This window comes from Epinephelus fuscoguttatus, linkage group LG9 (genome assembly GCF_011397635.1).
Source record: "Epinephelus fuscoguttatus linkage group LG9, E.fuscoguttatus.final_Chr_v1".
Lineage (NCBI taxonomy): Eukaryota > Metazoa > Chordata > Actinopteri > Perciformes > Serranidae > Epinephelus > Epinephelus fuscoguttatus.
The window spans coordinates 27,684,584-27,705,762 of record NC_064760.1 but is presented as its reverse complement, the minus strand read 5'-3'; the positions used below and the strand labels follow the sequence as shown (position 1 = coordinate 27,705,762).

General features: G+C 43.6%; 1 protein-coding gene across 4 annotated transcripts in view; it reads right to left on the bottom strand.

The window, feature by feature from the left end:
* Positions 1–1,782: 1,782 nt before the first annotated feature.
* The window catches only part of nexmifb (neurite extension and migration factor b), a 66,481-nt gene continuing 47,084 nt past the window's right edge, over positions 1,783–21,179 (bottom strand). For 2 of the 4 annotated variants that reach the window (XM_049586591.1, XM_049586592.1), the window contains exons 2-4: positions 15,773–15,903; positions 5,068–9,286; positions 1,783–4,534 (exon numbers count right to left, since the gene is read on the bottom strand). In XM_049586591.1, coding sequence (XP_049442548.1) covers positions 4,351–4,534; positions 5,068–9,286; positions 15,773–15,854 — 4,485 coding nt within the window. In that variant the 5' untranslated portion in view covers positions 15,855–15,903 and the 3' untranslated portion in view covers positions 1,783–4,350. Of the gene's footprint in view, positions 9,287–15,772; positions 15,904–21,179 lie in introns of all 4 variants that reach the window. The other 2 variants (XR_007450124.1, XM_049586594.1) reach the window with 2 other exon arrangements.

The window sequence follows — 21,179 nt, the reverse complement described above, 5'->3', positions numbered from 1 at the left end:
CAATTTAGAGTTACCAATTAACCTAGTCCCCAATCTGCATGTCTCTGGACTGTGGGAGGAAGCCGGAGTGCCCGGAGAGAACCCACGCTGACACGGGGAGAACATGCAAACTCCACACAGAAGGGCTCCCACGCCCAGGATCGAACCGGCAACCCTCTTGCTGTGAGGCGAGAGTGCTAATCACCACACCACCGTGCCGCCGCATTTCAATATATATATAAATATTACCTCATAGTGTCGAAGTGGATTTTTGCACCAGTTTTTTAATGCATTTATAAAGTGAATGTTTTGTGTTGTAAATGACATACAGCCACTACAGCGACACTCTAAATGTACTTACAATGAGTTCAATACATAAAGAAGGTCCAACAGTGAAGTCGAAGTCAAGAGGAATGGTACACATTTCTCTTTATCCTTGAAATTACCATTTTAAAAGGTAAAAGAAATATAGATTTTTTTTTTACAGGAAGAAACACCTCAGGCAATAGAAGGGTTGAGACCTATGTGTCGGTGGAACTGGGATGGATACAGCAGCATGCTGCGACATCCTGTGATGACCCTTCGACAATAGGTGGCATCTAGTTACAGGCCTTTATTAAAAGCATTGTGCAAAAAGCCAGCAAGCACAATTGCAGTTATTTCCGACACATGTTGGGGAAAAAAGCGTTTTTCCTCATTTATATTGGACACAGTAAAGCTATAGAAGGCTGTTGGGCAGTTGTTGAAAGCCTCTGCAATGCTATGTTTTACAACACATGCACGAAAACACACACACACACACACACACACAAATCTAATAATAACATTAAATTGCCAGCCAAACCAGAAAAAAAGTGTGAGTAATTGTGCTGTTTGTAGGTTCTTGTGATTTGACTCAATAAGTGCACGCCTACATGAGAAACAGACATGCTGATTCTTTTCAAAATGTTACTCCGTAGTCTTCTGGGTAATGATAAAAACAACAAACACACAAACAATCCTAATGAGAGAGTCTATGGCTATCCATGCAATGTGAGCACGCACTGACAAAACAACTAGGGTCTCATTTAATAACCACAGGTGTACCTGATCCACTGCATTAGACATTCCATCTTATAATTTGCCTGCTCCCTTATCTGCTATGGGTGACTAAAGAACAAAAACAATGCTAATACCACCTGACAATTTTGGAGGCATACATCACAGGATCTGTTTATGGTCTGAGACAGTATCTCCAGCTCCAATTAAGCATGCCAGAATGAGTTGCAGTGTGGACCACAGCAGCCCAGCTCAGAGTTATGGATGAGCAGTCACTCTAGCAATGCCTGACCCTGAGTGCTAATTAGATATGACATTAAAATAACATGAGCCAAAGCCAGGCTTGTGCAGAAATTAAAATGCCTTACGTCTAAGAATGTTCCAATGTAATAAATAAGGACAGACTAATTTGAATTATTGAGGTTGCATTTGTATTTACATATTTTGTGGAAAAAGCAAACACTGAGTATAACAGATTCTTCCCTATTACTATTATTGTAGAAGTACCACAAGGATGAGATGTATAACATATACCTCACTCCTGACATGTTGGTAAGCTGTTCCAAAATACATCACCTCTGTAATTATTGTTTTGAATGGACCGAGTTTGTTTGCAGAGCAGTAAATAGTGTAGATATTCTATGTTTACTGTTTACACTGTCGTTAATGACTACAGCAACGGGTGGGCGGTAAAAAACACAACCCAACTCTCTTCAGAAAGCAGCATTCAAAATCTTATTTTAATTTGTATATTTACTCCATAAACATTATTACAAAACTCAGCAAGTTACCAATATTACATTATCACCATACAGGCTTGATCACAAATATTTAAAACCTTTGCAACAGTTACAACAAAACAAAAAAAACAAAATAATACTCAAATAATTTACATGAAAATCTATAAAACAGCAAATTGTTCACAAATTATATTTTTTTCCAGGTTTTCATGTTTTTTTTTCTTTGCTTATTTGTGTTTTGCACAGTAACACAACACTCTCACAACAAGATCATGGTCTTATTACAAAACTCCCAACAAAATGTAAATATTTCTAGTTTTCTGTTGATACTTTCATATTTTGGTTTTTAAAACCAGAAACTTGTCATTGTATATCCTTTCCACTGCCCATAGAGGCGCATAAAAGGTTACTCACACACACAAATACTTCACAGCACTTTCTAAGAAAAATATACACTTACAAAATATGTTACAAATTGGCACACAAAAAATATACAAGATTTTGTAGTGTCAAGAGTTCATTAAGATTCCTTCTGGTAACAACTCTAGACAGTATATATAAAGCTCGGTAATCTTTTAATGAAAAGAGCAAAAGTAATTCCAATCAATGTCAAAGAATCATGAAGTGAATACATCAAACATAACATTATAATATACATTCATAAAGAGGGTTAGGTACCTAATCTATTTTGCATTTCTTTTTTGTTAACTCTGGGAAAACAAAAACAAAAGAAAGAAAAGGAAAAAAGGAAAATGAAAAAAAAAGAAAGAGAGAAAACAATTGTCAGCTTTCTTAGCACCATTAACATGAGGCAGCTCAACAGTGGCACATTTTAAAAACAAAAAGAACAAGTAAAGAAAAGAAACTATGAACTGAGAGAAGTACATTCAATTTGACAATAGGCAGAAATGAGAGAAGGCAGACTAAATGGGCTTGCAGCCCATGTGGAGCTTCCCATCAGCAGCTTGTCTTGGTCCTAACCCTGATACACTGGAGAAAAGAAACAAAGGATCATGGCAGAGAGGAGAGAAAAAAGAGACAGAGAAAGATTGATTATGATTCTTGCCATATGCAAGCAATCAATTACTATCACCTGTGCGTCAGAATTACCATATCCAGTGTGACAAGGCCTGTTTTTGAATCAAGCTTCAATTTGTCCGCACATCTCCATGCAGTCTCATGTAATTACTGCTCGTTTAAAAATGATATTCAACATTCAAAAGAAAGAGAAAATATAGGCCTATTGTTTCAGTATATATTTATAAAAGATACTCATGTAACCAGTTGAAGTATATATTTAGCCTAGTATATAAAATCAGAAGATTTTCATAACTGATTAAACATGATTGTATGGTTCATTTTAAGGTGGATTTACTTCAGTGCAGTGAGGCAGTGAATGAGCCCAAAGTAATTAATATAAATGGTCCAGGAATACACTGGATCAGATAGTGCCAATACATTTTCTTTTCCGTTTTGTGCCTTTATTTGGCCTTGATTTTTCTGGTGACATTATTTTCTGCCAAAATATTGACCCATCCAAACTGAAATGACAGGTAATGATGACATTTCAAAGAAAATACCTTCGAGAGAAAGAAGTTAAATGAAGACATTATGTGATTAATGAACCAAAACGCACCAGTGGTGCAACTTATAAAGTATGGCAGTGTTAAGAAATAAATTACATGAGAATGTCAAGAAAAATTACTGTTTAAATTACCATTTCAGGTAAGATAGAAGTAAGATTCCCACGTGGAGCTAATGCAAAGACATGCTTTCCTTCATTTACAAGATTACTGATTCCATTTGTACTGAAAACTGCTTTCACATTCACATTAAATCTAACTGCAAAAATGTTATGTCCATTCACGGCTGATGCGTGCATCAGAATCTCTATGAGTAATAAACTGCCTTGAATTTCCAGTACAAAACAGCTATTCAGTGAGGCACAGCCCCAACCGACAAATCATTTCCTTGCTTACCCTCAAACATCTGCACTACACTCTCCTTGGTCCAGAGAAAGCTCATTTGAACATCTCTCTTTTTTTTCTCCGTCGTCGTCTTCCTCTACAGTAGCCTTCAGAGCAGATCTCCCCTTTGCCTCTCTTTTGTTGCTTCTCAGTGCCAGGCGATGTTGAGGTAAATTGAATTTGGCAAACAAAGTGGGGGAAACGAGGAGAATTCAGAGTCTTTCTGATTTGGTTTAGTGAGTGGTGGTGTACCACTGCCAGCTGTTGGTGCCTTTCATCAGAGAAGAGAGAAAAGTCCCAAATAAAGAATTCCTGTAGTGGCAAGTCTCTGTAAGGAGTCTCCAACCCGAGCAGCCAATACTCCAATGGATAGAAAAGAGGAACAGCCAATATTCACACATATATAAGAGGTCATTTACACAGCATTGTTACTTTTGGCACATTGATTTTAAGATTATAATCATCTTTTTTTGCAAATATTGCATGTCCCTGTACAACAACATTGACAAAAATACTCTGAGGGTGGAGCTTTTATGAATTTGCAAGGCGTAAAAATGTAAATTTAGATAACCAGTTCCTCTTAACTCCAGAGGATAAAGAAACACTTGATAAAAGGAAATGGGGAGTCATTCCAACTTTGAAGGGGGGAGAAAAAAAAAAGACAACGTCTGATATGTCATCAATACAAAATGGTCCCATCTTGTGTTTTCAAGATGTCTTGGGCTTAAATAGGGCTCATTAATTGTAGGTTTCCTTCTTGAAATGAGCCAGGCAGTGTATGAAGGACAGCAACAACAGGACATCCATATTCTGCATACAAAAACAGATGAGGAGGAGGGGTGCGTAGATGTCACTCAATGCATTTGTGTATATAGCTACATCTTTAGGGGTAAAGGGGTAATAAATACATAATTCAGGGGGAGCTAGTTCTGCTGAGAAAATACAAAAACAAAGTTCCTCAAAAAGGCGACAGAACTGTTTTCAAGGCTTATTCTTTTTTTTCTTTTTTTCAGACAAAAATAAAACAAAAACGACTATAAGAAGAACAAACAAAGCAGAAACAACAAAAGCAAGAAAAATGCAGCCATGGTCGTTTCAAATCTCAATCAAGCTTGACACAATCACTCAATAGGTAGTTTGCAAAGTACAAGAAGTTTTTCATGCAGATATTAATTTCCTCTTCGGGTGGGGGGTTAAAAGGAAGTGGGAGTAGTCAGGGGGAACGTAGTACTCATGCAGCTCTGGCATAGCGTCAGTGTAGGTATGCTTGGGAGGGAGGGCTGAGCAGGTAGTGGGGGGAAAGTGAGAAGGGGGTGCAACAGCAGCTGATAACAAAATATTACCTCAGTTTCTCAAAAGAGGTCATCAGTGCTATGTCCTTATTTGGGTCTCTCTCAGCTCGCTTCCCCTTCAGTGTCTCAATCCGCGGGAACTTTGCACTGGTCTTGTGGCGGTACAGCTTTTTGTGTGCAGGCCCAGGGTTAATAAAGTTGGGTTTATCAAACATGTTACAGCCCAGAGCTAGTTGAGGGAATAAGGGATGAGAGGGGTTGAATTTGGCCTGGTTCTTTCCTCCCTTTCCCCCTGCCTTTCTGCCTCTCCCCGCCCCTGTTAGTGTGGCTCCTTTTTTCTTCAGGTCGGCCTCTGTGCCTGCCAAGATTTTGAGGGTCTTTAGGTTGAGGCTATTGGCCTCAGAGGGCATGCAGGCCTCAGACATGGGATTCCACAGTGGCTCAATGGAGGCCATCATGAACCTTTGGACCTCTGCCATGCCAGAGACAATGTTGGACAGAATATTGGAGGGCTCCTCGAATTCTCGCTGGTCGTCCCCAACCAGGCTGTTGCTTTCTGACCAGCCGGTGCCAGACCAGTCCCCGGTGCTGCTACTGTCAGTCAGGCCTGTGCCACAACCACCTGCCTGGTTCTTTGCTGCCTTACCCTCCAACATGGCCTTTATCTTTTTGGTGGAACGTGAGTTCTGTTTCGGGGTCTTGACCTTTTCTGACTTGGGAGCTCTGGGAGCCCGCACTTTCTTTGGACTCTGTCCTGCAGCTGCCTGTTTGCAATTGCCTTTCCTCTTTGACTTTATGCTTTTAGCTCCTGCCAACATCTCACCAGTCTGTTTGTCAAATTCGGTAACTCCCAGCTCTTTTTTATCTAAATGTAGCACATCCTGACTGTTGAAGTTGTGCAGCGGAAACTGACTGTCTTCCACTGTGTATGCATTTGCTGTATGCTCTTGTTGCTGCATAACGTCACAATTCCACTTTACCTCCCTGTTGCAGTCCATAGTCATATCATTCACATCCTGGTACTCTCCAACATTCCCCGCCATCTTCACCTCGCGCCCCACAACCTGGGGGGACAGGTTGGGGGTCTCAGGAGGGGAGAGCTCTGACAGTGATGAGTGTCTAAACTTGTCAGGGGTGAAGTTGGAGATGTCCAGCAGGTCTGAGGACTCCCTCAGTGGGGTAAGGGCGTCCACACTCTGCTGAATCACCACTTTAGGACTGCAATGAGCTAGGAAGCTGTCTCGGCCCTCCTCCTCACCCTCTCGCTCACAAGACTTGAGGCTGAGGGAGCTGTAATTGCTGGAGGAGGCTGACAGAGAGCCCACTGAGTCATAGCTGATGAGCCTGCCATTGTCTGTGCACAGGGACCCTCTCTGGTATTGCACCTGGCCCTCCACACAGGCAGACTGACACACTTGCAGATCTGCCCCAGGCTGCAGCCCAGCCTCAGTCAGGTAGCTCTTCTCATAAAGTAGCCTGTCAGCCTCAGGGCTCAGCTGGCTGTAGTTAGACACTGGCAGGCTGTCATTCAGGGGCACAGCAGCTGGGAAGTTGTTGGGTAAGATGGGAGTCTCAGGGGTCTCAGGCCCAAAGCTCTGGCTGTGACTTGGGCAGAGCTGTGGGTGCCACATCTGGGGGAAGCTGGGGCAGTTCTGGGGAGACTGCTGGAGCTCTGACTCAGAGGGGGGAGAAAGGACGCAGCTCTGAGCGAGCTGCAGAGAAGAAAACTGTTTCTCCTCTAGGGATAGCCCCAGAGGATACTGCTGCCTAGAGGGCTGCTGGGGGAAATAAGAGATAGCTGCTCCACCGGAGGAGTCCGTGGCATCTAACAGGGTCTGCAGGTAGCCCCCCGGGATAACAGGGACGCCCGCCTCCACCGCCTCCGAGGAGGGAGCTTTGTCAGAAGAGCAGGTGGACGAAACAAAGGGGAATTTCTCCTCAGATGTGTGAGCCGTGGTGGTATTGTCAGAAAAATGGGGTTTGACTGTAGTTGAGCTAACGCCTGCCTCTTCTAACCCAGCAGTAGGGTCCTCAATCTGTGCCGCAGCGACACAGGCATCCGTTTCATTTGTCACGCTCCTCCCCTCCTCTCCCTCTGCCTCTTTCATTTTCTTGCTCCTCAGCCTGGCTTCGCTTTTGAATTTCCTTATCCTGACTGTTTTATTTCCTCCCAATCTCCTCCCCTCCCTCTCCTCCCTCTCCTGGGAGCGGCTCTTGGCTGTGACTGTGTGCGTGATGGAGTTTGTGTCTAATGTGACTGGGAGGCCTGGGGCTGCTATTATTCCCCCTACCATGGGGGTGGCCTCTTCTTTAGTGACACCTCCCTGGCCCCGATCAGAGAGAAGGGAGCACTGTACTGTTGCTGATTGCTCCACAGCGTGAATCCTCTGAACCTTAAGCCTGTTTGCAATCTTGTATTTCCTTTTGGGATGACTAGAATTAAAAGGGCGATGATGGCGTCCGTTTAGATGAAAACCGCGCTGTTGTTTATCTCTGGCAGCCAGCTTAAGCTGTTCCTGTCTCTCTCTTTGCCTCTCCTGCCAGAAATCCTTCAGAGGAGCCAGTGTCTCATATTTGCTTACTGTGTCGGTGTTTAAGCTCACAGTAGCATCCACAGGGTCCAACTTGCCCAGTTTCACCGACATGAGTCTCTCTCCTTTAAACCTGTTGATGATGATGTACTTGATCACCACTGGCGGCTCTTTACGACAGGATTTCCGCCGTTTTTTAGGACACCAGTCTACATCCTCCTCCTCTTTTTGACCAGAGGGGGCTTTCTCTTTTTTCTCTGCATTCTTCTCACTCTCGAGCGAGTCAACGTCATATAAGTAATCATCACTGTATCGAACCTTTCTTTTGGAGCGCAAGCCATAGTTGAGAGGGTTAGAGGGGCTGAGCAATCTCTTTGAGTGTCCCTTCTTAAACTTGCCCTCCTGCAGGGTGTCTGAGGAGGAGCCAGTGCAGGAGCTGTCATCACTGAACTCGCCTGACTCCTCTGTGGAATTGAAGTCCATTAGGTAGCTGACTTTGGGAGTGGACATGGGTGAGCCTTGGGAGCCGTCAAGGGGGCTCCTACCACTGCAGTCCCCAGCCTTTCCTTCCTGTTCTGTCTCCAGGATGAGCTCATCAGTTTTGGGCTGAAGCTCCTCAGCACTCCTCCTCAAGACTCCCACTCCCTCCTCTTTCTTGGCACAGTTGGCCAGGACACTGGGGAAGAAGTTGAACTGTGTCTCCTCCTGGAGCACATTTGTCTTTTCCCTCATGTTGTCCTGGAAAGACTCGTAGCGAATCTTCAGCGAACAGACATCACTGCTTAAAGTCGAATCATCGTCTTCATCATCAAATAGATTGTCAACATCCTCCTCAGAGAAGAGGTTGACTGACAGTTCATTCTTTGAACAAAGGTCCAGCAGTTCCATCTTACTCTCACTGATGAAGGACTCAAAGTAGCCCCAGTCCTGGCCGGCGTTAGCCAGTAGAACCTCCTCTCCGCTCACTTTGTCCAGTAACAGTCCCTCATACAAGTTCTTAGCTGTTGCATCATCCTCTGGGTCATCACAGTCCTCTGTTGTTTTGTTTCCATCAACCCTCTTGCCCTCACCTGGGGCCTTCGGCAGAGGAAAGCTAAGTAGCTGGTCAGAGAGGAGCTGTTCTCCATAGTGACTCACTGCCTCCCCCGCATGGCTCAGGCACTGGATGCTGATGTTGTTGATGTCAGAGAAGTCCTCTCGGCTTACATCCCCTATCCTTACGTTTAGCCCAGACTCTGCGTCAGGGTTGGTGTTAGGGTCATGGGGCGGGTTCTGAATGGAATTAGGGTCAGTAGCATCACGGGTCTCTATGAAGCAGCCGAGGCAGGTGCGGGTAGGCTGAAGAAGACACTCCTCTGTCAGTGCAGACACAGTGCCAGGCTCCATCATTGTAGCTGACAGAGGGAGGGCAACAGGCAGCAGAAGGGAAGTCTTCTGAGCGTCTCCTGTTGGGCTCCAGGAGCTTACAGCTGGGTTGGGAAGTGGTGTAGGAGCGGAAGTGTGCTGAAGGTGGGGGACTACAGTTGGAGCATCACTGGCGGGAGGGCAGGGGGCCACTGTCAGGCTCAGGGAGGAGTCAGTGCCGAGGGGCAGGGAGAGGGCTGGTGATGTAGGTGTGGTCCTCTGGTGTGCTGGGCAGGCCTGCTGTGAAGTCTCTGCGGCAGGAGCAGGTGAGGATGGAGGGAGAGCAGCATCAACGATGCCGCACAGAGTCAGATCACCACTCTGCTCACATACCCCTGCAGGGAGAAAAAAAAGAAAAGAATTCAGATTGTTCAACTCTTTGAACTGTAAGTCTGAAGTTAAATTACATTGTTTTTGTTCTGTAGTTACACTGACATTTGTTCTGGGCTGCTGAAATGCAATTAGTGTCAATTAACCCCCTGGAGCTCCAAATGTCATTTTGTGATGCCAGCCTTAAACATTAATATTTCAGTTGCGGTACTAGATTCAATAAGAGGTATTAGCAATGTCAAGTTGGGACAACTTCTTACCCATTACTGATTGATGTTCAAATGTAAAAGTCGAGACTAGGCGAGAAGTAACACAGTCATAAAAAAATATTCCCACCAAATTCTCAGAACACATAAAACATGAGGCAGGTGACTCATAAATGGAGTCACCTGCCTCATGTTAAGTTAACATGTTGGCATAAGTGAAAACTTTAAAGGGATAGTTCAGCTTTTTGAAATTAAGTTGCATGGGGTATTTTTCCATAGACAATATATGAACAGTAGGAGAGAGAGGCAGACAATGTCCTGCTGTGGAGGGGTCCACAACAAAATGTAATTTAGCTGCCTACATTAATATAGGTTTAAGTGTGTGCAACATTGTGTGTATTTTCACTGCTTCACCTTAAAGTCACACAATGCTTTCCAACAGTAAAATGAAACAGTTTTATCTTCAAAGCCAGACTCCATTGATAAAAACTGCGATTTAACATTGCTGAGCACAGGGGCCGCTGGTGTACTGCTGCCTCAAATAGTTATTTTGTTTGTGTTATTGTGTGACTTTGGCGTTTAAAAGGGTTAGTTCAGACTCACCAACGTCACAAAATAACACCAGATAACTAACTGATTGAAGCAGTGGTAGACCAGCAGCTTCTGTGTTCGACATGCTAAAATGACTGTTTTTGTCAAAGGAGTCTGGTGTCTTTGATGAAAGCATACATGGGGAGCTGAAGTCATTCTGTCAGAACAGGCTGTCTGACTGAGAGGTAAAGTTGTGAAAACACTCTCAACGTAGTGTACACTTAAACTCATATTTATTTTTCTAGATGGGACTTTCTTTAAGAGCTAAAATACATTTTGGTGCTGACCCCCATCCACGGCAGTACATTGCTTAGCTTCTGTGTCAGACTCTAGCTTGCTTCTCCAAACTGGGGCCGTGCCAACTGACCACTGTACCCCATACAACCCCCCTTTCAAAAAATCTGAACTATCCCTTTTAAAGATGTGATAGATATGCAGTTTAATAGAACAAAATAAGCAATTTTATCACATGCTTGCAGGAAGCACTGCAAAGTTCTCAGGAACAAAAACTCTCTCTGAGTGTCCTTAAAGTAGGTGTTCGTGATCAATGGAATGACTTACGCTGCATTCATTTCATGAAATAGTTAGTAAATTGTTTTAATTTTGTGTTAAATTAAGTTTATATTAATAGACAGAGAGGTTGGAAAAGTCACTCCAAAGTGGTGCTAATTAAGGTTTCTTGAAAATATTTTTAGTTCAGCAATCATCTTCTTTATGGAAATAATGCACAACAATGGTGCGGTGTATTATTTGTCTGCCTTTACCAACCTGAGAGCAATATATAAGATCAAATGAATGCAGTCATCTTGCATTACCTCCCCCTGCTTTTAGCATTTTATCCATATAGATCTCACTTAGCTGTAAGGTAATGAGATACCACAACATTACACAGATTGGCAGCAACAATAGCAAGTAATGACTAAATTAAAAGTAGGTTTTGGTGATTTTCTACAGGTCGATTGTGACAATGTCTTAATCAGTCGAAGACATCCATCTGATGAGTAACAATCAAAACCCAAAGAAGCGGGCTTGTAGCAGCAGGCAGATAGCTTTGTTTGCTCTGCATAATTAGATGACAGCAGCGGAGGCAGGTACGTACACATGGGACACGACAGGCCCATATGTTGGAGACTGTATAACCAATATCATCTACACCTGCCTCCCTCTACAATCCCAAGCTGCTGGCTCACAGATATTCTTAAAAACCATGCCGGGGAAAAAATAAATAAAATTGAAAAACATACCACAGCAATTAATGTGCTCACAGAGGTTAACTAGCAACGTCCCCCATTTTAGAATGGATGCGCCTAATCATTATTGAGGTAGTGATAAATGCTTGAGGGGAAGACTGCTTAACAAACAGTATTCAACATGGCTGTATTGGCGGTGAGTAAATCTTTGAATATGGATATGATTTGAGAGTGATTTAACGAGGTAATGAAATTTCTGAGAGCAGGTCTCTCCGGGTCTGCGGCCTGCAGACACATCGGAGCAACCAGAACGCCTACTAAAAGCATACAACTGTGCTACCGTCGTCCTTAATGAAGAAAACCTCCGGAGAAATATGTCTTCTCTCCTCCTCTCAGAGTCAAAAAACTGTTATAGCAGCAACTTGTGAGAGGCTGCAGAAGCATCACAGCGAGGCGTTTGCCATCAGTTCCCTTCAATCTGTGAGCAAAAATGACCTCAGAGCAAAAGCATGTTACTGACACATGTTCTCCGTGGAGGATAGATATCCTTTTATACTTTTAACAACTATTTTCTTTTCACTGGTACATGTTGAGCCACAGTGCATTGTATGGCACATAGGAGGATATTTTTTTCTAGGCATGGACACAATTCATTTGGATTCGTGTGGAATTATAAGTAAACAGTGCCAGTGCTTGAAATCTACCAAGTAATTTTCCAGCACACGTAGATAAGACAAATATAAAGAAATTATTACTTATCTCTTTCATTAGCCCCACAAAGAAGCAAAGCCACAGAAAGAGGGAAATTACAAAAAAGGGGAGAAATTAACTTCCTTTATCCCCCCGCGCTCGCATGAAACCTAAGCTGCCACCTAATATTGCCAAAAGATTGTTCAAAATTACTGTGAAACATTAAACTCATATTGAAAAATGTGTTTCCTCAGGGTTTATAATGGATTAACAATCTATCCTATCCAATGTGTGTGTGCATGTGATTTTCTGGTGTGTATGTGTGAGAGAGAGTGCATGTGTGGATGCATGTGTGTGTGTATATGCATGTGTGTGTGTGTGTGTGTGAGAGGGAAGAGTGATAGAGTGTGAGTATTGGCTTGGGGGTATAGTGTTATCGAGAGGCCATCTGTCTCCAGCTGGACCATTAGCTCTTCAGCTGTTCAGAATGTGCCACAGATCAGTCAGTCAGACAGGTACACAAACACACACACACACACACACACACACACACACACACACACACACACACGGGGTCTTACAGCGATGAGTGTAGATGACAAATCAAGTTTGACATTAGAGGTCAAAGGGGGATCGGCAGCCTCATATTCACTGATAGGGTACAGCAAAATGTTACTACTGCATCTGAGCTGGCAAATGTAAACAAGATAAACATCGAAAATACTCACTGCTGCCAGAATTCAATATCTACCTTATAGAGAGAGCAGCTCATATACTAACAAAAAACAGGCTTTATACACTCTGAGATCATTCTAACAGCATTTATAATTGTGTTATCAGCAGAAGTGCTCCTTGAATAGAAACTGAGGCTGGATGTGACACAGCTCACGCAAGCTGGCATGGACATTCACCGCTGAGCATATGGACGGACCGCGGCTGCTGGCAGGAGGTGGTGATCCTCTGATCCCCAGCCCTGCCAAGCCCAGCCGTGCTAGACAGCCCGACCACCGCCAAACTAGACCAGACCAGACCGGACCAGTTAGCGCACGGAGCTCTCAGAGTCTCGCCTATCTTTCAAGCCGTGACATCCGGGGCCTCATACACCTGAGGTAAGCCCAGGCTGCTCTGTGCCAGGCGGCTCTGCGGGGAGACAAGCCCATGCCGATGGACATGGTCATGGACATGAGGAGAGAGGCAAGTTGGCGTCTGTGGCCTCATCTATTAGTGTGTCAGATGCCACACATGCATCCATGATTTTTCTGTCTTCACTACAGTCCACCCTCGGTCACTATATAAACGGAAAAAAAACTGAAAATACAAATATATGACCACCATCCGTACCTGATACTAACATGGATCTAGAGACCTCTCTCACCCTGTGCCAGCACTAATGAAAGGTCTGGCTGAACCATCATAATTTTGCACTGAGGGGAAAAAATGCTCTGAGTCTTTAAACCAATCAAAATCATCTTGGACTGCATTCAGTGCCCTGGCAAAATAGTGCTGGAAGGGAACTTGTTTTGGTAAAGAGGCCAGTGCTGGCATGAGAATGGCTAAATCTCTGCAAAAGAAAACGCTACATAAAACATTTTAAGACGTTTTTGCGTGTAGGTTGCTAGCTTGGAAGTTGTTGTTTCACGCACAGTGCTATAACAAAGTGTGGAGATAGGTGTGGCTATGCGAGACTAGTTTTACGTAGCGATGAGAATTTTAAAAACAGCACCACCAAGGAAGTGTGTTAGTGTCTTAGATAGGTGGTCAGGGACAGGCTAACCAGAGTCTACACCCTGTAAGCCAGACTAATGGCTCCTTTATGCTCAAAGTTAGATACCTAATCAGACACTGGTGCAGCCTTCTGTCCATACCCTGCGTTCATTTCGTCTGCATTTGCGCACGTTTTTCGAAAGCTTAAGGATAAGGATAAAATGGAGCAGTACCATTGGAGATCATGGGGGCAGTGTAGTATAGTCCAAGCAAGATACGGCTATAGGAGATGACAAAGACATTTTTAAATGGTGTAATGGATTAAAAATCTGTAATATAGTGCAAAGAATTCTCCGTCCACATGTCAGAATGTATTTAATGGCCCCACAGACCACCGCCGTCTACAACGCTGCCTCCATTAAAAGCTACATTATTATGTCCTCCTGCACCATTGTCATGTTTGTTGTTATAAACTTTTGATGCTGCTCTCTAGTAGATGTACCTATGCCAATGTAAAGAACGTATGAAAGTATGTCGGCAATGACAGTCACAACAACTGAAATGAACAAATCTATTTCTGTACATAAAGGGAGCATAAATGAGACTTCACGTGAATCCTACCAAACACCCATCCCATGTGGCCAAAGGAATCAAATAGCTCAACTATCACAATATGAAGTACAATGCATATGAAAACAGCTGACATGGTCTCTTTTTCCTTTTAATGGCTTTTTGAAATCATTCTTTACTCCCATCCCCCCTTCCTCCACCCTTTTTTTGCACGCTATCTCCTTCCCTTCCAACTTGTCCGCTCCTTATCCCTGTTATATGGAGGCTTTTACATTCGTAAATTGCCGAGCTAGCCGTTCTGCAGCTCAGCCACCCGGGGCGTTCACTCATCCAGCTGGTAGACCAGCCGCAGAAACCGCTTGCTACCTATTGCTCCATCTTCACTATATGACATTTTGTGAATGGTGGGGGGAAATCAATCCAGCCAGTACAGGATGTTCATAATAAGTGGTGAGTAACTGCAGCGTGATTCATGGCCATCCTCCTCAGAGAGCTGCCCTATTCCTGCTCAATGGAGCCGCTTTCACCCTTTCCTCCACAGCTCTTTTTCCTCCTCTCATTCTCCATCCTCTCCTCTCTCTTCCTCTTTCCCTCCCGGTGCCTCTGAAGGAACAGACTAGTGTTGGGGATAATCTGTGTGATTCTCACAGTGGGAACCGGTCGGTCCCCACTGAGCCTGACCAGAGCTGAAACACTAAGATAAACCTCATCTAAGGATCAGTGGTGCTTGGTAGAGGTAAACTTTAGGGGGCAGTAGGTAGTGGCTGACTGAGTCTTGGAAAATGAACATTGCATCAGTGCGGCTTAAAAGGAAGGGACTACACTGCAGATGTACCTGGAATAACTTGACTTTCATATCATAGAAACATTAGTATAATGCATGCTTTATGTTACTGAGAATTCACAGAGAGGCAGCAGGTATGTGACCCAAAATAAAAACTAAATACATCAGAATAAACACACACACGCACACACTCAAACACCCTCTTTTGCCTATGCTAATGACTGTGAATGAGTGTGAAAGAATTAATGGTTTGCACCCTTCTTCACATTTGCACCTTTTTATGAGAAAAGGTAGATGTCACATTTCTGAGTTGTGGAAGCATCGGGAGAGAGGATTAACAATAGCTTAAAAAGCTTCATTTAATGTTTCTCTTCCACTTCTCATTTAAAAACGACAGGATGTGTTTCACCTTCCCCCTATCTTGTCAAAGAGCTTAAAGCCGAGGGTGAAAAGCTAATTCAAGAAAGCTAGTTCAATAGTATGCGACAACACTAATTGTCTTTTCAAAGTTTTTAAGCTGTTGCGAGAGAAACTGTTGTCATTAAGCTTTTTATTCTCACAAATGCTTGATTATACTTGGAAAAAATAGAAATTCCTCTCTCAGGTCAACAACCAAGTACGTGTAAATGTTCAAAGCTAATTTTCAAAGAATCAAAAGGCAAAATTAACATTTTTATGCACATTTCTAATTGAAAAAGAAGTTGAATGTCATGTTAATGAGCTATAAATCGAAGGAAAAAAGTGAATAGTTTTCACCTGTGTTCTCCACTATATTTGCATTCTCTGGTTCTGAAGTCTTCACGATCAATGTGAGACTGCTGTCTGTTAACACATCCATCAATACGGCTCAGCGCTTCACCTCCTACGCATCATTTTGACTGTCCCACCTGTTGAAAGAGAGAGCCAGAGAGAAACATGAGAAGAAGGAGAGGAATAGAAAGAGACGTGAGTACGAAAGGGATCATTAAAGGGTGACTGCCATGCGTCTAATGCAGAATAACATTAACAGTCGTACATTAGATTTCATTACAACAAAGACATGCAAACACGAAGTTGCGGTAATTGAAAAAAAAGCTTCAAACATGATAGAGACATCAAAGAGGCCCTCGGGGCACCAAACAATCAGTCATTTCTTCTCTGTATCGCAGATTCGTGTCTAAGATTAATCTAAACTTTACCAACCAAGAAAGTACACAAGGAGTCACAGCTCAGATCACTATGGCAACTGTATGCCATACTACCCTATTTTAAGCTTCGTTTAACATTTATAGCAGAGTCGTTAACCTATGCGAACCTTACATAGGCGGCTCTGAGCATATTTGTTTATTGTAATTAGCTGACTCCCTTCCCTTCTGCATGCCTCGGCATCAAGAAAACCAACACGGCTCAGAGAGGACAGATTAAAGAGATTTGACTGGGGCGGTGACGGCAAACTTAATGTAGCAAGTGATGGTGAAAGTGGGGATGGGGATGAGTGAGTTTATGTGTTATGTGTCTGCAGGATGCAGTGAGCTGTAATACAAAACAATACGTTGAGGTAGACAGAGAAGAGAGGTTGAAGTTTTCCGGCCTCCTGAAATTGGGTGGGGTGGCGCAGAGAAGAAAGGGCATATTAACCTCGTGTGATTCCTGAAAGAATAATGATGATACAAGAGACTCTGGGCCAGTAAATGATGAACATTTGATGTTGTGGCCTCCTGCCTGTTTATATTGTTTTCTTTTTTCAGCTCCTGCAGTCCTTCTCTGGAGGAGTGTTGCTGCTGGATGACAAATGAGCCAGGGGAGGGGATCTAATAACATGATCTCCTTGTGGTGTGAAAACGGTGGCTGGGAGATTAAGACAGACGGCAGACAATAAGACAAAGGTAGTGTGCGGCTGACTACAAACAACTGCCATCTCTTTCATCCTATTGCTTCTAAATGTCATTAGCTGTTCACTGACCTGAGCGGGGAGAGCTACCTGAAGGGAACCCCTGCTTCAACTTACAGTTGCATCCACACCGGCTCAGTGGGTAATTACCTCATGAGCCATCACATCTGCTCATGTGTGCAGCAGGTACAAGGACCCTGTAGGTAGACCCAGCCGGAGCCTGTTCTTCTCTTCATGGAGAGGCGCGATTACTCCTAAAGCCGAGGCTTAAGTGCACATGGCATTTACAGAGCTAAGAGATGTTTTTGAGGTCATCTTGTATCAACTCAGCACACTGAGAAATTGAAATTCTACATCTGGCAATAGATACACCCCCTTCGACAAAGCAAGAATTGGAATTGGATATCCCCTCCTGAACTGGCTGACCCAGATGAGCTAAGCCCGGACTTATCAATGCAGCAATCCTCAGACTCAGAGAAAGGGAAGTCGCAGCAGCACCCTATTAGAAATAGGCTGCAGCCACCGAGCAGTGTGTCTCCAGAGTGACAGTGACACAACACACAGCTGGGATGCTGCTCAGGCTACAGAGGTCCTGCCAGAGCTCAGCGCCTAGAGCTGCTTGCGAATGTGTAGCGGGGTCTCTGCATGTGTGTGCGTGTGTTTATGCCCAATTGCATGTGTGTTAGACAAAGCCCCAAGGCTGAGGATCCACAGCATCAGCATCCACTGGCAGAGGCTGCACATACAATCACAGGGAGAGGGAAAGAGAGAGGAGAGAGGGGAGAGGGGGAGAGAAAGCCGGGCATTTCACAACACTCCCAACACCCCTCCTGCCAGCCAGCTCCAATGCCTCAAATGTGTTTATTTTCCACATTATTCATGATTCTCCTGTATGCTCCCTCCCTTTACCATCTCCACCACTCTGTCAAGACCTGACGAGAGGCCATTTCAATAATGAAGATGGACTAACTGCAATAGAGAGTGCACATAAATTGGAGCTACAGCCAACAAGCATGTCCAATTTGCCGAGCGGTTAAGCCTGATGTCTGGGTGCAGCTTTAAGAGAGCGCCGCGGCTGCCGTCAACAGGTTTGTGCCGACCTGATTCATCCATCCACATCATTAATACTTCACAGAGGGCACCATCATTTAACTCTGCAGCAGGAAACCGCTCTTTAAACACCACACATCAGGGCACGTAATCGCTGTGCACTCATTTCTGGAGCATTCAGCAGGTGTAGGAAAATGGCTAGTACTTCTGACCCTGCCATTGTTCTTGTGTGTACACTGGGGTTCTTTGCACGGTGAGAAACTGAAATAGAGACAAAGAGCAGAGAGTGGGAAAAGCCAAACAGAATGATTAGGATTTGATTTATCCTTTCAAGCCCTCCTCCACCTCCTCCACACTCCATGTGTTAATGTGCAAGCTGGATAACAAGATAAGAACATGTTTACTTGCTCTATATGGAACTTATCAGCACCACAATCTAATTCCTGCAAGCCTCTTCCCGGATCCCCGTTTCACTGCATTCCTCCTCGATTCGATTGCATTTCTCTCCAGCGAAGCAGCAGCGAGAGGCATGGCTTCAGTGGGATCGTGTATAATTGCCAAAAATACGAAGCATGGTCCCACAGCAGTGGTATATGTAGGTACAAAGGGCCCATTGTGTCAACAGAGGAAAAGAGTCAGGGGCCAAGGAATAGATCCCCAGCAGAGGAGCTCTCAAAGAGGGCATAGCGCCACAGGGAACACTGATCCAAACAGACAGCGCTGAAATGGCGACTCCTCTTTTCAGCACGGGTATACAGTTTCAGTGCAGGTTCACCGGCTGGCTGCGGACAGGCTGAGTAACCTGCCTCACACGCAACTCAAGGTAATACTCTTGAGCTTCTGAGCTCGCAGCAATACGTGGTAAGAGTGCAGAGGAACACAAATCCAATACAGACACAGGTGCACAGAAATACATAGACCAAATCAAAGAATTAGCAGGTATGAACTTGCCTTTCAACTTGAAGGCCGGACCTTCTAAATTTGGGAAGGAATTCACTCAGTACTACGCAATGAATGGTTGTGAAGATTTCACTGCCAGAGACTCTTTCATGCCCAGTACACGTTTCACATGTCTAGGTCTGACCTTTTTATTTAACCTGTCCTGCTATTGTGAAGAGTGCAGACACACCCAAACACAAGATGCACCTCAAAAATCAAAGGGAAGAGCTCTGATTGAGGGTGAACATGCAACCTCCGCACGTAGGCTACATTGTTACAGTGCTTTCCACCAAGGCCCTGTCCTCAACAGATGTCAGATTGAAAACAAATATCCTCCTCTAAATTTTGACCTCTCGTCCGTGTGCAAACTCAGTTTTAAGTTGCTAAAATGGATTTAAAAAGAAAAAAAAAAAAAAACGCCCTCTGAGGTGATTATTTTCCAAAACGGCCATTGTATCCGTGTGAATGTATAAAACGAAGCGTTTGGGAAACAAGGACATCATCTCCTCAATTCACACATGCCCATTGTTGCTTGTAACAAGCATGAGCCTAAAACAACAATAACAATGGCGGACTACTGGTTTGTTTATGTTTTGTCAGCATGTGACTACTTCACACTTAAACTTAGTACACTGCTGCATCATTTCATGGATGAACGGAAACACTGCTGTGCCCAGTGTTTTTGCTCTACCTCAGCGTTCGCAGTTTAAGGTATGCCAGAGACAATGGTTTTGGGTCAGGACTGCTTAAACCAGCAGATTGAAGGTCATTTTGAGACTGGGAATGTTGTTGATGACAAATGGAAGAGGGGAAACATTTGCATGTCCAGAGTATCACTCGTATCTTTGCTCCTTCATCCTTACATCAAACAGGAATCTATGGTGATGTGATCTCCAGTAGGTGTTTTGAAAAAGGAAACGTTAGCTAACTAATTGTTGACATTCTCTTGTCAACTGGTAGTTGGACTGTAGAGCTCTCCTCCTCATCCTCATCATCCCGTATTGTCTATGTTATGTACAGCATGTTTTAGTATGTCTCTGGGTGCATTCCTTTCTTCTGTGTAGCAGGAGACGCAGCAACTCTCCGGTTCTCTACCTCCGTGTCTTTCTGTTTCTCCCTTCACAAACACGAGCATTGTTCTGTCGAAGGTCAACAGGCCTCCTCACAACCGATAAGTCAGAGCTCTCTTCCTCTGAGAGCACTGACACACCGGGCGGACCTCAAAGACACAGCGTTGTCAATGGCCGACAGATCAAACGCTTTGCGCCACCTCAGGTCTGTTAAATGTTTCGCTTGAACATATTTCACAGGCCACAGTCGACTGACCGTCAACATGCTCGTGTGTTCTGTGCCTGCAATAACAAGTGAGTTGTCAGCGTTGAAATCAATATCACAATATTAATAACAGTTTTTTTTCCAGTATCGATATACAGTATATCCAATATGGCACACGGAATTACATGATGTAATCAGACATATGTAAAACAAGATCTAAAACCTATATTAACTTTGTTTTTGTTTTTTTTTGCAGGACAACAAGCTGTAAGCACAAGATTTACATATTACCTCCTGTAAAACTGATGTGGTGAACGTGCTAGGAAACAGTTGCTTATTTACACATCCAGCAGACGTGAGGAAACAATGATTCCTTTGGCATCCTGTTTTTGTCCTTTTATCTCTATTTTGTTCTCCACCAACTCTTGACAGAGATATTTGGCTCCTTAGCTGCTGTTCCACTGTGTTTACCAGCAAGTCGCTAACTTCGTCTGCCTGTTAAGAATAAAAAACAATGACTGTCCATGTAACTAGTAATTACTGAATTAATTAATGGATAACCAACACTTTTCAACTTAAAAATTCTTCATCAGGGGCGCGTTCAATCTCAAAATGTTGTGCACCATTTTGCTATGGTTTCCAGGCTCAATGACATGTTTCCTTTTAATGTTGTGAAATGATGCGCAACAGGCTTTGAGGTATGCTTTTTCTTATTTGGTGGGTGTGTCACAGGTGTCACACAATCATTAGTGACATTTATAAAATAAATGTCAAGTAGTTTTTTACTTACTGTACGTTCTTTTTTTGTTTATATTTCACACTTCAGTTTCCCAGGCCAATAAAGTCCCTTTGAATTTAATTTAATTATACCCCACCTTACTAAAAGGAAGTGTGCTTAAATAACACAACAGAGTGTTCATGCAACACCATTTTTGTTTGAATAAACATTTTGCCGGAATTCAATGCAGCCCAGAATATATAAAAGCAATAGGACAGGGCTGCGTTCACAAAACGTAATTCAATAAAAGT